Genomic DNA, 12,327 nt, shown 5'->3' on the forward strand with positions numbered 1-12,327 from the left:
CTGAAGGGTGTGAAGAACGTGGCTGGGAAGAGGGGAGGAAGTGAGTGCTCCTAACTTCCCCTCACGCTCATGAGGGCTTGCCACCCATGATTTCCCCTGCTCATGTGTTGAGCCTACTGGAAGGTTGTAGACACGTTTAGGGTCCCCTTTACCCAGGACAGGCTTGCTTCCTCACTTTCCAATGTATTGTCTCAATAGCAATAATGTTTGCGCTGTGATCCCGGACATATAAATGAGACTCGTCCACGTGCCCAGCTCATCAGAGACGGGCAAAGATGTACAACACCCACCCCGTACCAGTTACTGCTTTTATGACGTATTCCCTGGAAGCCTCCATGGGCTGTGTCCCTTTGCCCACACAGCTTTTCATATACTTCTCTGTTTTTAAAAAGCAGCTTTATTGAAGTGTAATTACCATGCGGTTCACGGCACATATCTCAGGAATACAGTTTGATAAGCTTCGCGTGTGTCCCTAGCTGTTAAACGTCACTGGAATCCAGATGACACCCATCACACCTTTGGGTGTCCCTGTGTCCTTGGTAACCCCTCTCTCTCCCTCCGGGTTCCTCCCATCTCTACCCCAGCCCTGGGGCCCCAGGTAGCCTCTGACCTGCTTTCTATCTCTAGAGATCAGTTTTCCTTTTCTGGAATGTTATGTGGAATCCTACACTGGCTGCTCTTGTCTAACGTCTGTCACCCAGCAGGTCGTTTTGAGACGCACTCGTGTCGTCCAGATGGGCAGTTTGCTCATCCTTGCTGCTGGGCACACTTCCCTCCACCTGCTTCACTCTTACCCACAGCATTCATTTTCCTTATCCGTGGCCGACATCTGGAAGATGCAGGGAAAAGTAATCCTGCTCGTTTCCTCCCCAACCTCCTGTGCCAGCAGGGGGAAAAAGCGAGGAGATAGGGAACGCTGTAGAAGCCCAGAGTAACTACAGAGAAGAAAAAAGGATTAAAGGAACCGAGAGTGGGATTTAGAAGTGAAGGTTAAGGAGTCGTGACGCTTGGAAAGAAGGCAGAAGGATAATTTAAGGCTGTGACTTTTTTCAAATATACAAAAGGTTATTTTTAAAACAGGCACCAGACTAAGATCTGAACAGGCAGGTCTTGCTTTGAAAGGGCCGAGGGGAATGTCGGGGACCATCTCTGGGGAAAGCTGATCGGATCCCCAGCACCTACCCCACCGCCCCCATCTCCTACCCCTGGTGGCCACGGAGGACCCACCCGTGCAGAAGGAGGGGGCTGGAGGCAGGCTAGCCCCTGGTGGGGTCTGCATCCATGTGGCTTCGAGGTCTGTGGCAGATCTTTGATTCTTCCTGGGTTGAGATTTCTTGAGACTGAGAAAGCCTTTGGATACATTCTGAAAGAAGAAATTTTATATACATTTCTCTTCTCGAGGCCCCTGTGTCTCCAGGCCCTAATCTCTCGGCGTGTGCCCTGGCTCGTCAGCCACCGCTTAGGTTCTTTTCTCTTCCCTGTCTAGGGACATGCCGACCCAGGCCCGGGCCCTGCTGGAGCAGATGAAAAACCACCCTGTGAGTACAGGCCCTTGGGGCCACCCTGGAAGGCGGCGGGGGGGGGGGGGGGGCGGGGGGGGCGGGGGGCGGTCCTGCTGTCTGGAGCAGGCAGGAAGCTCCTCACTGTTTCAACCCCTGCTTGTCTTTAAAGAGGGGCCAAACGAGCCCCAAGAAGTGGGCCTTACTACCACCGAGGCACCCTCTCTGCTGCCCGTTCCTGATCTGGACTCTGGCACCCTCACCCCCAGGGCCCACCACAGGAGGGAGCAGAGCTGGCCTTGGCCTCTGGCATTTTCCCGCCTTACCCTAGAGCTGGCTTCACAGAGCCCGATTATGTAAACCCTGGGTTCTAAAAATAGGCTTCTCATTCCAATCCCTCCTCCTTCCCGCTCACCCGGCCCCTCTCAAACTTCTCACTGGCACTTTTTGAAATTCTCTGTGTCTTGGAATTGGAATTCAGAATTCAGCACCGGGCAGGACTCCTGTTATGGTGGTGGCTGAGCCAAGGCAGGCTCCTCGAGGGTCTCCCTAGCCACCCCCCCACCCCCACCCCCCCACGCCCCCCCCACCCCCCGTCCTCCAGGCCAGGCTCACCAGTCCTTTCTCCCTGGACCCAGGCCAGCAGAACTCTGGGTTTCTGCTTCTCTTTGCATCTTTTGGCCTCGGCTCCTTTGAAGGCCTTTTGGTCACGTTTCACAGGTGTGTGAATACACTCTGCGATGCCCTGCAGCTTTTTTAGGATTTATTAGGATTATCAGGAAAAAGAGTCCTCCTCCCCTGTGTGAGCAGACCCACACACACGTGCTCACACACAGTCCACTCTCTGAGGCTCCTTGCCAGGCACCAAGGTGAAGGTCAGGGAGGCTCCCCTTGGCATCTTCTCTCCATCAGGGTACAGAGAGGGTGAAAGGCGGGGGGTGGGGGGGGGCTGCCGTCTGGCCTGGTGAGCATCCCCTGCATGTTCTCCCCCCTTTACTTCCCCCACCAAAGTTTAGACTCAGAGCCTTCTGTCCTTTCAGGAAATTGACCTTGAGAGTGACTGGAAGCTGATCACGCTGTTCATTGGGAGCAATGACGTATGTCATTACTGCGAGAGTCCGGTAAGCCCCTGCCGGACCCCATGGGAGTCACGCTGGCCTGCTCTCCCAGACACCCCAGCCTGCCCGGGCAGACCCAGGCCTTTCCCACTGCTGAGTGGCCCCTGGGACAGCAGCTGCATTAGTTGCCCGATTTCAGAAGGAACTAGATGCGCCCACTTTTCAGGCCCTGCTCTCATGCCCACAAATATTGTTCTTTGGTATTGAAGGAGTAACCAGCAAGCCTCACCCGACCTGTGCTTGGAATCCCTACCCATTTGTTTATGGAGGTTGTTTGGGAGGGGGGGAGGACATGCACAGGTGTGCGGGGGGAGGGGTGTTGAAACAGTGTCATCAACAAAGTTCGATAAAATTAAACCAGTCCCAGTAGGACAGCTTGCTGTCCCAATGACTTTGTGAGTGAACCAACCTCTCGGCCTGCTGACCTGGGAGCCCAGCCTGTTCCTGATGTGGTTTCTATGGGGAAATAGGTCCAGACGTCAAGTCTTTGGGGAGGTGTCACTTTGGGAATATGTCTTGTTCTATGTTGGGGAGGTCCCAGATTTTGTTTGGCCAGAAAAGAGCAGCTGCCGTAATCGAGGTAGAATGTTTGAAGTCACAGGTGGGGGAGGAAGCTTGTATCGTTCCTCACGGCTCAGACCCTGTACCAGATGCTGGATGGGAAGTACCCTCCCCCACAGAGGGGTTGGGTCTTCGGAGCCTCCTCCCCTCCTCCCCTCCATCCTCCCCTTTCCCGCCCGCCTCTGAGGCAGAAGTGACTCAACCTCAGGGGCTTCAGTGCCACTGTGTCCTGGACTCAACAGGGTCCAGGAAGCCAGAAGAGACCCCCCGAAAGCTGCCTTTGTCCCCTTGGTCCAGGAAAATGCCTCTTTTATCCCCAGAGGACCCGCCCTCAGATTTATACTCCTGAAAGCCTCTCTTTCTGGAAGAGACCTGGAGGCCCCCACCAGGGTGAACTCAGGCCACGTGTAAGGAAGGGGCTAAATCCACTTCCCGGTGAGAAATGGGTCAGAGGAGGAGACTGTTGAACCGAGTCAAAAAGATAGAAGTTAGGGGGAGGCAATGGGGCCAGCATGGGCCACAGCCCAAAGCAAAGAGAGTGTGGTCATCAGGGCACAGACATGGTTCAGAAGCCTGAGGCTAGTGACAAATGGGACCAGTGAAGGGGCAGGGACCATCTCGGTCACAGTCTGCCCTTGCATTTAAGATACTGTGGATCGGCTTTGGTGAGTGCTGTGAAGTGTGTAAACCTGGTGATTCACAGACCTGTACCCCTGGGGATAAAAATATATGTTTATAAAAAAATTAAAAATTAAAAAAAAAAAAAGGTACAGTGGATCGGGCTGGGGATTGTTCCTGCTGTCTAGTAGGGGTCAAAGGAAGACTTGTGTCTCCCAGCAACACGGGCTGGGCTCCTCAGCCTGTCCGGTACCATTCTAGCTCCTCTTACCACCAACCCCAGGCCCTCCGGTGCTGGGCACCAGACCACTGCCCTCCTGAGTAGAACCCAGGAGCTGACAAGAGCCCCCTTCTCTCTCCACAGGAGGCCAACTCAGCTGGGGAGTACATTCAGCATATCCAACAGGCCCTGGACATCTTCTATGAGGAGGTGGGGTAGAACAGCACCAGGTTTCTGGGCCCCATTCCCTGCCCGCAACCACTCTCCTCCTACCCTGGGTACATCTAGGCAAGCGGTGTTCAGTGAAATGCATGCTGGATGGAGTCCCAAGGTGGGGGGGGAACACCTGCAGGGGAGGCCAAGGTGGGGGTGGGCTCCAGAATTTCCTCTGCAAGGGAAATGCTAACTGGAGCAGACTGTATTGTCTGGTGGCCAAGGGTTAGGGCTTCGGAGCCAAATGGCCTAGTCGGGAGCCAGGCAGGGTGGCTTTAACTAGCAAAGCGACTTGGGACAAGTGACTTCTGTCTCTGCTTCCCAAGCTATATAGGGGGCTATTAAAGAAGATCGAGAGAATACAAGCCACATCCCCCTCTTTGTGCCATAGTCTATTAGCAAAACAGGGGAGGAAGAAGTTAGATTGTTGATGAGCCCCTAGGTTCTTCTAGAAGTAACCAGCATCCCCCCAACACCAGGCTGGGAATTAACACAGCCCATCCTTCTGCCCACCCACCCCCACCCCCACAGCTTCCAAGGGCTTTCATCAACGTGGTGGAGGTCATGGACTTGGCTGACCTACATCAGGGACAAGGTGGAAAATGTGACCCATCCCTGACTGCTCAGTAAGTACATAGCCCAGGGCAAGGGCCCCTGGGGAGGACAAAACTCATAGACATTCTCCCAGGAGACTAGTGCAGGCTAAGCCAGACGATCCTGTCTCAAGGATAGATATCAGCAATCAGCCAGGGGCTTGAAAAACCGTTTGGAAACACCGCTAAGGTATTGAATGCCTACTGTAGGCGAGTCACTTTATTTCTCTGGACCCCAGTTTGCTTGGCTGTAAAGCAAGAAACACAGACCAAGAATCCTTAAGACGCCCAGCATGGTCTGTGATTCTAAACTCGTGATCGCTCAGAGTCTGAGAGGCAGCCCCAGGCAAGGAGCTTCCAAGACAGCAGCCCATCTGTATCTGGCTCTGCCCTTTAGGAGCTGTGGGACCGTGCACAAACGACATACCCTCTCTGGGCCTCGTAGGTCTCATCTGTAAAATCTTGCAAAGTAGTAAGGTCTAGAAGAAATAAATGCGTGTAATGTTCTTGGGCCCAGCAGGGCAGGATCTCAGTAAAGAGTAGCTCTTACAACATCTTGAAAGCCAGCCTTAGAGCTAAGGTCTGTTGAATAAAAGCCCAGTTTCTGTTGGGGACTGGAACTTATTAAAACTCGGCCATGACCCTGGCAGGAAGCTGCCATCCTCTCCGGCCAGAGGGTCACCCAGACTTCCTGTGACAATTGCTCTTCGAGAAGAGATTCCACAGGGGGCCTTGGAGTCCTAGCTGGGGTCATATGGGTTTGCTGGCAGGGTGACAGCTGCTTCCCGTTCTTGTTGGGCTCTGAGTGGAAGAGCTGGGACCCGGGAAGGGCTCCTCCAGAATCTTCAGGCCTCCCATTCTCCCCTGTCCGTGTGTCTCGAACGGGTTGAGCCTCTTCAGCTTCCCAAGAGACTCCCCACTCTGGAGTCCTGGCAGCAAGTCCTAAGCCACAGGAGGTGGCGCTGGGAGGTCTCGAAATGGGAAGACGAAAGACAAGGTTTCCACAGCGGTCTTTCCGAAACGCCAGCCCTTCCCTGGGAGAAGCCCGGGCTGGGGCCGGAGCAGCCACGGGGGTCAAGGGGACCCAGATGTCAGGGGCCAACTCTGCCACCTTCTCTTTTTTTTTTTTTTTAAAGATTTTATTTATTTATTTGACAGAGAGAAATTACAAGTACACTGAGAGGCAGGCAGAGAGAGAGAGAGAGAGAAGGAAGCAGGCTCCCTGCTGAGCAGAGAGCCCGATGCGGGACTCGATCCCAGGACCCTGAGATCATGACCTGAGCCGAAGGCAGCGGCTTAACCCACTGAGCCACCCAGGCGCCCCTGCCACCTTCTCTTTAAACGAGCACCTGCTAGACCATAATTCAGGGGCACAAGGGCTGTGACCTGGGCCCGGGAGTCACCCAGACTGTGATGGGGGGCACCTGTGTGTGTTGGGGGTCAGCAGTCAGCCACCTGGGCGCCTCTCCACAGGAGCAACTGTACCTGCCTCAGGCGCTCCCAGGACAATTCGCTGGAGCTGCAAGAACTGAAGCAAGTGAACTGGAACTTCCAGGTGAAGCTGCCCCCCACCTCCACCCCCTGTCCCAGCTGGAGACCCCCTCCACTCCCAGAGAGCAGGGGTTGCCGAGAGCAAGGCTGCTCCTTGAAGGCAGATCACAGCCCCTGAGACATTTCTCCAGGGGAAAAGGACACCAGCTGGGGAGGGAGGAAGCCCTGCCTCCCAACCCCGGGGGACTGGAGTGGATCCCATGTGCCTGGCGCCATCCCTCCCCCAGAGGAGGGAGGGGAAGTGTCTACAGCCCTGCTGGGCTCCGCCACCCCCACTCACCCACTGGCCTCAGAACACAAGGCTTAGCCCAGCTGAGCGGACAACTCAGTGTCTGCCTCTGCTCACGCTGTCCCCTCTTGACGTGCCCTCCTCAGCCCATCTGCAACTGCTCCCCCTCACACATGGGGCAGGCCTTCTCGCCTCTTCTGACAAGCCTCCCCTGACGAAACTTGACCCTCTGGTATCTCCCCATATCGGCTTCCATCTACCTTCATGAACCCTGAACGCTCTAGAAGGTTCTGGTGGTTTTTTCTACATCCAGGCTCATGTTTCAAGATGGATTGTTAGCTCCTTGAGGAGAAGCATATCTAACCCCTGGACATGGACCTTCATCCCCCAAGTGCACAGGCGTTTCGGGTGTTGAGAACCCCGGGTTCTCATTCAGTCTTTATGCCGTGAGGCGAGAGGAGGCCCTTTGAGGCCCTCGTAGCCTGTTCAGAGGCCCCAACCCGACCTCACAGAGACTTCAGGCCGCGGTGCGCTCATGTCTCGGTGCAAGCGATGTGAGAGGAGGCATGAGCACTGGAGAATCCCCTGAAGTCACCTCTGGCTGGGGAGGGGGTCCCCATCACCGCCAACCTGAGGCGGCAGGACGAGAGCTCGTCTGGCCAGCCCTGCCAGGAGCGTTGAGGAAGCTCTCCCCCCCTCCACAGAGCGGCATCTCCAGGCTGTCTTATGGGTCCCGGTACCTGCAGCGGGAAGACTTCGCCGTGGTGGTGCAGCCTTTCTTCCAAAACACTCTCGTCCCCCTCAACAGCGTAAGCGGTGGGCACGTCTGGGAGGCGCGTGTAGAGGGGCTCTTCTTCGGTGATGTACTTCCTTCTACGCCTGAGCTTTTCCTGGCCAGATGCCTCCAAGAGGGCTCCTAAGATTTTGCTTTTTCTGTTTTTCCCTTTTTTTTTTTTTTTTTTTTAAGTATGATTGGAACTTAGATATACTTGGAAAGAAAAGGAGAAAATTATCAGTGACCACAGCCCTGGCCCTGCTATTTTCTAGTTTGGGGTAGAATGGAAAGCTTCCTAAATTTTTTTTTTTTTTTCATCTATTAGGGCAAGGATGTGGAAAGAAAAGGGATGGACAGTGGGAGGTTACAATTCAGCTCTCTCTCTTTTTAAAAAGATTTTATTTATTCATTTGAGAGAGAGACAGGGTACAAGCAAGGGGAGCAGCAGGCAGAGGGAGAGGGAGAAGCAGGCTCCCAGCTCAGTAGGAGCTCAGTCTCAGGACCTGGAGATCATGACCTGAGCCGAAGGCAAACATTTAGCTGTCTGAGCCACCCAGGCACCCCAACTCAGCTCTTTTTAAATGTTCCAAAACTGGAGAGTTTCTCCATTCGTCTCTGAGCTAGGTGGCAGCAGAGTTGAAAGGAATGATGCCCAGGTCACCTGCAGGGGTGGGAGGCGGTACCTTTCTCCCCAAGAACTAATCCCTTTGCCTTTGGTCCCAGAGAGGGGACACTGACCTCACCTTCTTCTCCGAGGACTGTTTCCACTTCTCAGAACGTGGTCATGCCGAGATGGCCATCGCACTCTGGAACAACATGGTGAGTGCCTGACCACCCCATGGGCTGTGCCAAAGGGGGCCCCAAGGAGCTTTGACTATTGCCCAAAATAAAAAACCTACTGGCAGAAATAGCTCCTTTCTCCCCAAAGCTCAAAATGGTGGCACAACTTCTTTGTCCTGATGGTTTCGATTATTGGAGAAATTTCCCAGTACTGGGGGGCTGGGGGGGATACATAATTTTGTAATCAGATAAACAGGATGAAATCAGCTTCAACCCCTTACTCTGCGACCCTGGGCAAGTGTTCTCTCTTTGGTCCTCTGTATCAATATCCATAAAAAACAATGACAATGACACAGATCTCAGAAAATTAAGGTAGCATATGCTCAGCATCCAACACAATCATTAGCATTCAGAGAATCCCAGCCCCCATTACCCTAGTCTCAACACATTTCCTGATGATTATTTCAGCATCAAAAAGAAAAGAGCCACCTGCGTATATCCCCAGGCTGTCACCTATTCCAGTCCTTTCTTAGGGGAAGATGGGGACCTCAGGAAATGCACATATGGCTGAGGGGCCCCAGGGCCACCTGGCCTTGTGCCTTAGCTCTCAGGGCTGGCCACTCCTCTGCAGCCTGGTCTGCTGGCACAGAACTTGACCTGTAACCCCAGTAGCCATATCCTGTTGCGCAGAGCAAAATGAAATGCCTTTCCAATCCAGTGGCTTCTTTTGATCTTGGCTCAGTGGGTAACTCAATCCCCACCCTAACCTGCATTCCCCCATTTCTCCCATGGTGACTAAACAAATCCACACTCTTGCTTTTACTGCAGTTTCGGGCAGGCTGCCTCTCTGCCAGGATTCCCCTGTGCGAATATTCCCACACCTGCCGCCTCACCCAGCATGCCCAGCACCGCCTTCCCCTTAGGCACACCCCCCCTCTCCCAGCAGCATGCCGGAAGTTTCCATCCTTGGCCCCAACCTTGGCCCCGTTAATCACAGACTCAGCCTTCCTTCTTCCTTTGTTTCCCTGCTGTTGACACCACACTCTGCCCACTCCTAAAGGTTTTGTCTCGCTCTGTCAGCCCAGGACTCGGAACCACAGTCAAAACACCACTGAATTCCCTCCTACCCAATCTCCATGGGAATCTTGTTCAAAGTTCGCACAATGTAATTCCTGAGAGCAATTTTGAAGTCCAGTTTTCCTTTACAGAAGGAGTCCCATAACTTCATTCCTTTTAAATGCCCCCCCCCAAAAAAGAGTGGGTATCTGTGCACAGTCCCATTTGTCTCCCTGAGATCTCAGGGGAATCCACAGATTCTGAGATGCGCCACGAATGCCACTGCACCTTTCCTTCCCAGCATTTCCATCCGGGGATGGGAGGTCTTCCTACCTGGGGGCACTGCCAGCCTGCATAACGCCCAGGTGCTCTGGGAGCTCTCTGGGGCACGATGGCCCGATCGAGGACCTGAACACTATCAGGCCTGTTGGTCTCTTTCTGTAGGGATTACCACCACAGTTCTGGTCTCCTCTTCCAAAGCAGCTCAGTTGTTCTCCCCACTGACCCAGGAGAGAAGGCTTGTTAAACATAAAGGCAAGCGGGAGGGGATTAGGTAGGAAAGCAAAAGGTGAGTGCTGCCATGGAGCCATCCTGTGACAGCACGGGTCTGTCCAGGGCTCCCAGCCACTGCTGTCCTAGCCCTGCCCCTAAGTTTCAAAAAACAAAGCAAAACTACACTGAAATCATCTAAGAGTGTCTTGTCCTGTGCTGTATCATTTGGGGAACTAATTATATAGTGCTGTGTTTTCATCCAAAACCATCTCAGATACAAACCCATTACCTCATGCCATCTTCTCAGATCACCTCCTTCTGGTGATCCCTAGGGCGACATATATAATAGGCCTCTAGAAGTGGAGAAGACCTGGCAGGTCATCTGGCCAGAAGGCTCTGTAACTAGCATAGAGGGAGAGGAAGCACTTCACGCGGGAGCACGCGGGAGCACCAGTTCACAGCCGAGCAGGGACCAGAACCCATATCAAATCCTTCCTAGTGTCCTGGCCACGGCACCAGCGGGCCTCCCTGCCCCCAACCGGGTCAGCACATATGTAACCAGTGAATTCACGTCTCACTCTGCGAGTCCGATGACATAGTGTCTGCAGCCTTTGGCCGACGCTCACAGGCTACCCTACTGCGGCAACAGACACACTTTCAGCCCATTCCATCTCCTGTCCCTCCACTGAACAGATCATGCCTCCTCCGGAGACCTTGGCAAAGCCAAAGCCAAGAACACCAGTAGCACGAGGGAGCATTTTCCTCTTCCTTTTTCCTTCTTTCATCTTCTTGCAGTTTTTCCTTCTTTTTTCTGACACTATTCCCCCACGGCCGCCTGCTCCCCCTTCCCTAGAAATCTTGCTGTCCTCCAATGTTTGCATCTCCCCGGGTGCTGGGTGACCACACGAGCCTCCCACCTGGTGTCCCTGGTGCTGGGCTGACCACCACTGGTAGAACAGCAATGCTCAGCTTGGCCAGAGGTTAAAATAACCTGGGGACTAGGAATACTGGCAGCCAGTTTGGCCTACCCACAGAGGCTGAACATCTGGGTTCCCTGTGACCCAGCGATCCTGTCCCTATGTGTACCCCCAGCAGAAACATACCGTGGACTCACCAAAAGATGCACAGGAACATTTTCCCAGCAACACCATTCATATTCCCCAGGCAGGAAGCTCCCCAGATGTGCACCAGTAGAATGGGTGATCAAAATGTAGCACGTTCATACCACGGATGCCTCACAGCACGAAGACGCAAACGTCAGCCGCAGGCAGCCATGTCTGTGAATTTCAAAAACGAGCAAATTAATACCGAGTCTTTGGGCAGGGGTGGGAGGGGATAAGTATAGTCCTGGAAGAGAGTCGGGGGGGAAGCTCCTGAGTGCTGGTCACGTTCTATACCTCAATCTGCACGCTGGTTACAGGGGTTCATTCATTTACACCATTTATCAGCTGTTCACCTGAGATTTTTATTTGTTTCTATACGTATACTTGAAAACAATAACTCAAACAAAACACCAGTGCCTGGACCTCATCCCCAGACATTCTGGATTAGTCTGGGGTGACACCTGGGGTCAGCAGGTTTCAGAGGCTCCCGGGTGATATTTTCCAAGGCTCGCAAACCACGGACTTATAAACTCTGCCACAGGGCAGCCGCAGGAATCTGTGTAAATGAAAATCTGACCCAGCTTCCAAGGCTTGCCCCTCCCTGAAGGGAAAGGCCTGGCCCTTTAGCACAGCACACGAGGCCTTTGGACGCTTGGCCCCCGTTAACCTCTGCAGCAGTCACTCCCGCCCCCCGCTGATGGGCAGTTGGGCAGTCTGGTAAGGACTGCAGTTTCCTGCGCCACCCACGGTATCTCACGTCTCTGTGTGTCGGCTCTTGCTCATCCCCTTACTGGGGACTGCCCTTCCAGCCACCTTCTCCTGAGTAACTTGTGGCCACCACAACACTAAACTCAGGTGCCACCTCCTACAGGAAGCCTTCCCTGAATCCCCAGAACAGATTAGAGGCTGCCCCAGCCCTGCTATTCACCACATCCTTGTTATCTGCAGGATCTGGCTTAGGAGAGGGGGGTTCTGGGGAAAACAACTTCATTTTCTGTGACCAGCCCCAGGCCTTCTTGCCTGCGCTGCTTGGCTCAGGATTCTGGGACTCTGGTTCATCCACGCATTCCCTCAACAACTATTTATTGACCATCACTCTGCCATGGGGACTGCCCCAGGCGCTGGGGAAAAGGACATCCTTGCACTCGTGGGGAAAGGCCGGACAAAACCCAACAAATCACTACGACTTTCTGATCCCAGTCAGGGCTTGAAAGAAAGAGAAGGAAAAGCCAGGTAATGTGACAGAGCAATGGTGGGGGGAGAGGGAGGTGTCCTGACGAGTGACCTGTGAGCAGAGAGCTGAATGTCAAGAGGCTGCCAGGCAAGCAGAGGTCTAGGGCCAGGGTGTTCCAGGCAGAGGAAACAGGACCTGTGCGGGCCCGGAGTCAGGAATGAGTGTGAAGTGTCTGAGTGGCAGAAGGGCCAGTGTGACAAGGTCAGAGGGAGGTGAACAAGGTCAGAGAGGCAGGGCCAGCTCCTTGGATGGCTTCCAACAGGGGAGCCAGAGGATCTGGTTTGC

General features: G+C 53.9%; 1 protein-coding gene and 1 long non-coding RNA gene across 6 annotated transcripts in view; one reads left to right on the forward strand and one right to left on the reverse strand.

The window, feature by feature from the left end:
• PLB1 (phospholipase B1) overlaps nucleotides 1-12,327 on the forward strand; it is a 139,236-nt gene that overhangs the window by 122,721 nt on the left and 4,188 nt on the right. Inside the window, exons 52-58 of the mRNA XM_082744215.1 lie at nucleotides 1,487-1,538; nucleotides 2,540-2,620; nucleotides 4,161-4,226; nucleotides 4,761-4,855; nucleotides 6,296-6,377; nucleotides 7,307-7,411; nucleotides 8,101-8,196. Of these exons, the coding sequence (XP_082600341.1) occupies nucleotides 1,487-1,538; nucleotides 2,540-2,620; nucleotides 4,161-4,226; nucleotides 4,761-4,855; nucleotides 6,296-6,377; nucleotides 7,307-7,411; nucleotides 8,101-8,196 (577 nt within the window). The remainder of the gene's footprint in view (nucleotides 1-1,486; nucleotides 1,539-2,539; nucleotides 2,621-4,160; nucleotides 4,227-4,760; nucleotides 4,856-6,295; nucleotides 6,378-7,306; nucleotides 7,412-8,100; nucleotides 8,197-12,327) is intronic.
• LOC309871311 overlaps nucleotides 383-12,327 on the reverse strand; it is a 42,214-nt gene continuing 30,269 nt past the window's right edge. For 3 of the 5 annotated variants that reach the window (XR_014315199.1, XR_014315202.1, XR_014315203.1), the window contains 5 exons: nucleotides 10,820-10,982; nucleotides 8,121-8,183; nucleotides 7,343-7,590; nucleotides 1,228-1,363; nucleotides 383-829 (listed from right to left, as the gene is read on the reverse strand). This is a non-coding gene — a long non-coding RNA (uncharacterized lncRNA). Of the gene's footprint in view, nucleotides 936-1,227; nucleotides 1,364-7,342; nucleotides 7,591-8,120; nucleotides 8,184-10,819; nucleotides 10,983-12,327 lie in introns of all 5 variants that reach the window. The other 2 variants (XR_014315200.1, XR_014315201.1) reach the window with 2 other exon arrangements.

This window comes from Mustela nivalis (assembly GCF_964662115.1).
Source record: "Mustela nivalis genome assembly, chromosome: 8".
NCBI classification, from domain to species: Eukaryota; Metazoa; Chordata; class Mammalia; order Carnivora; family Mustelidae; genus Mustela; species Mustela nivalis.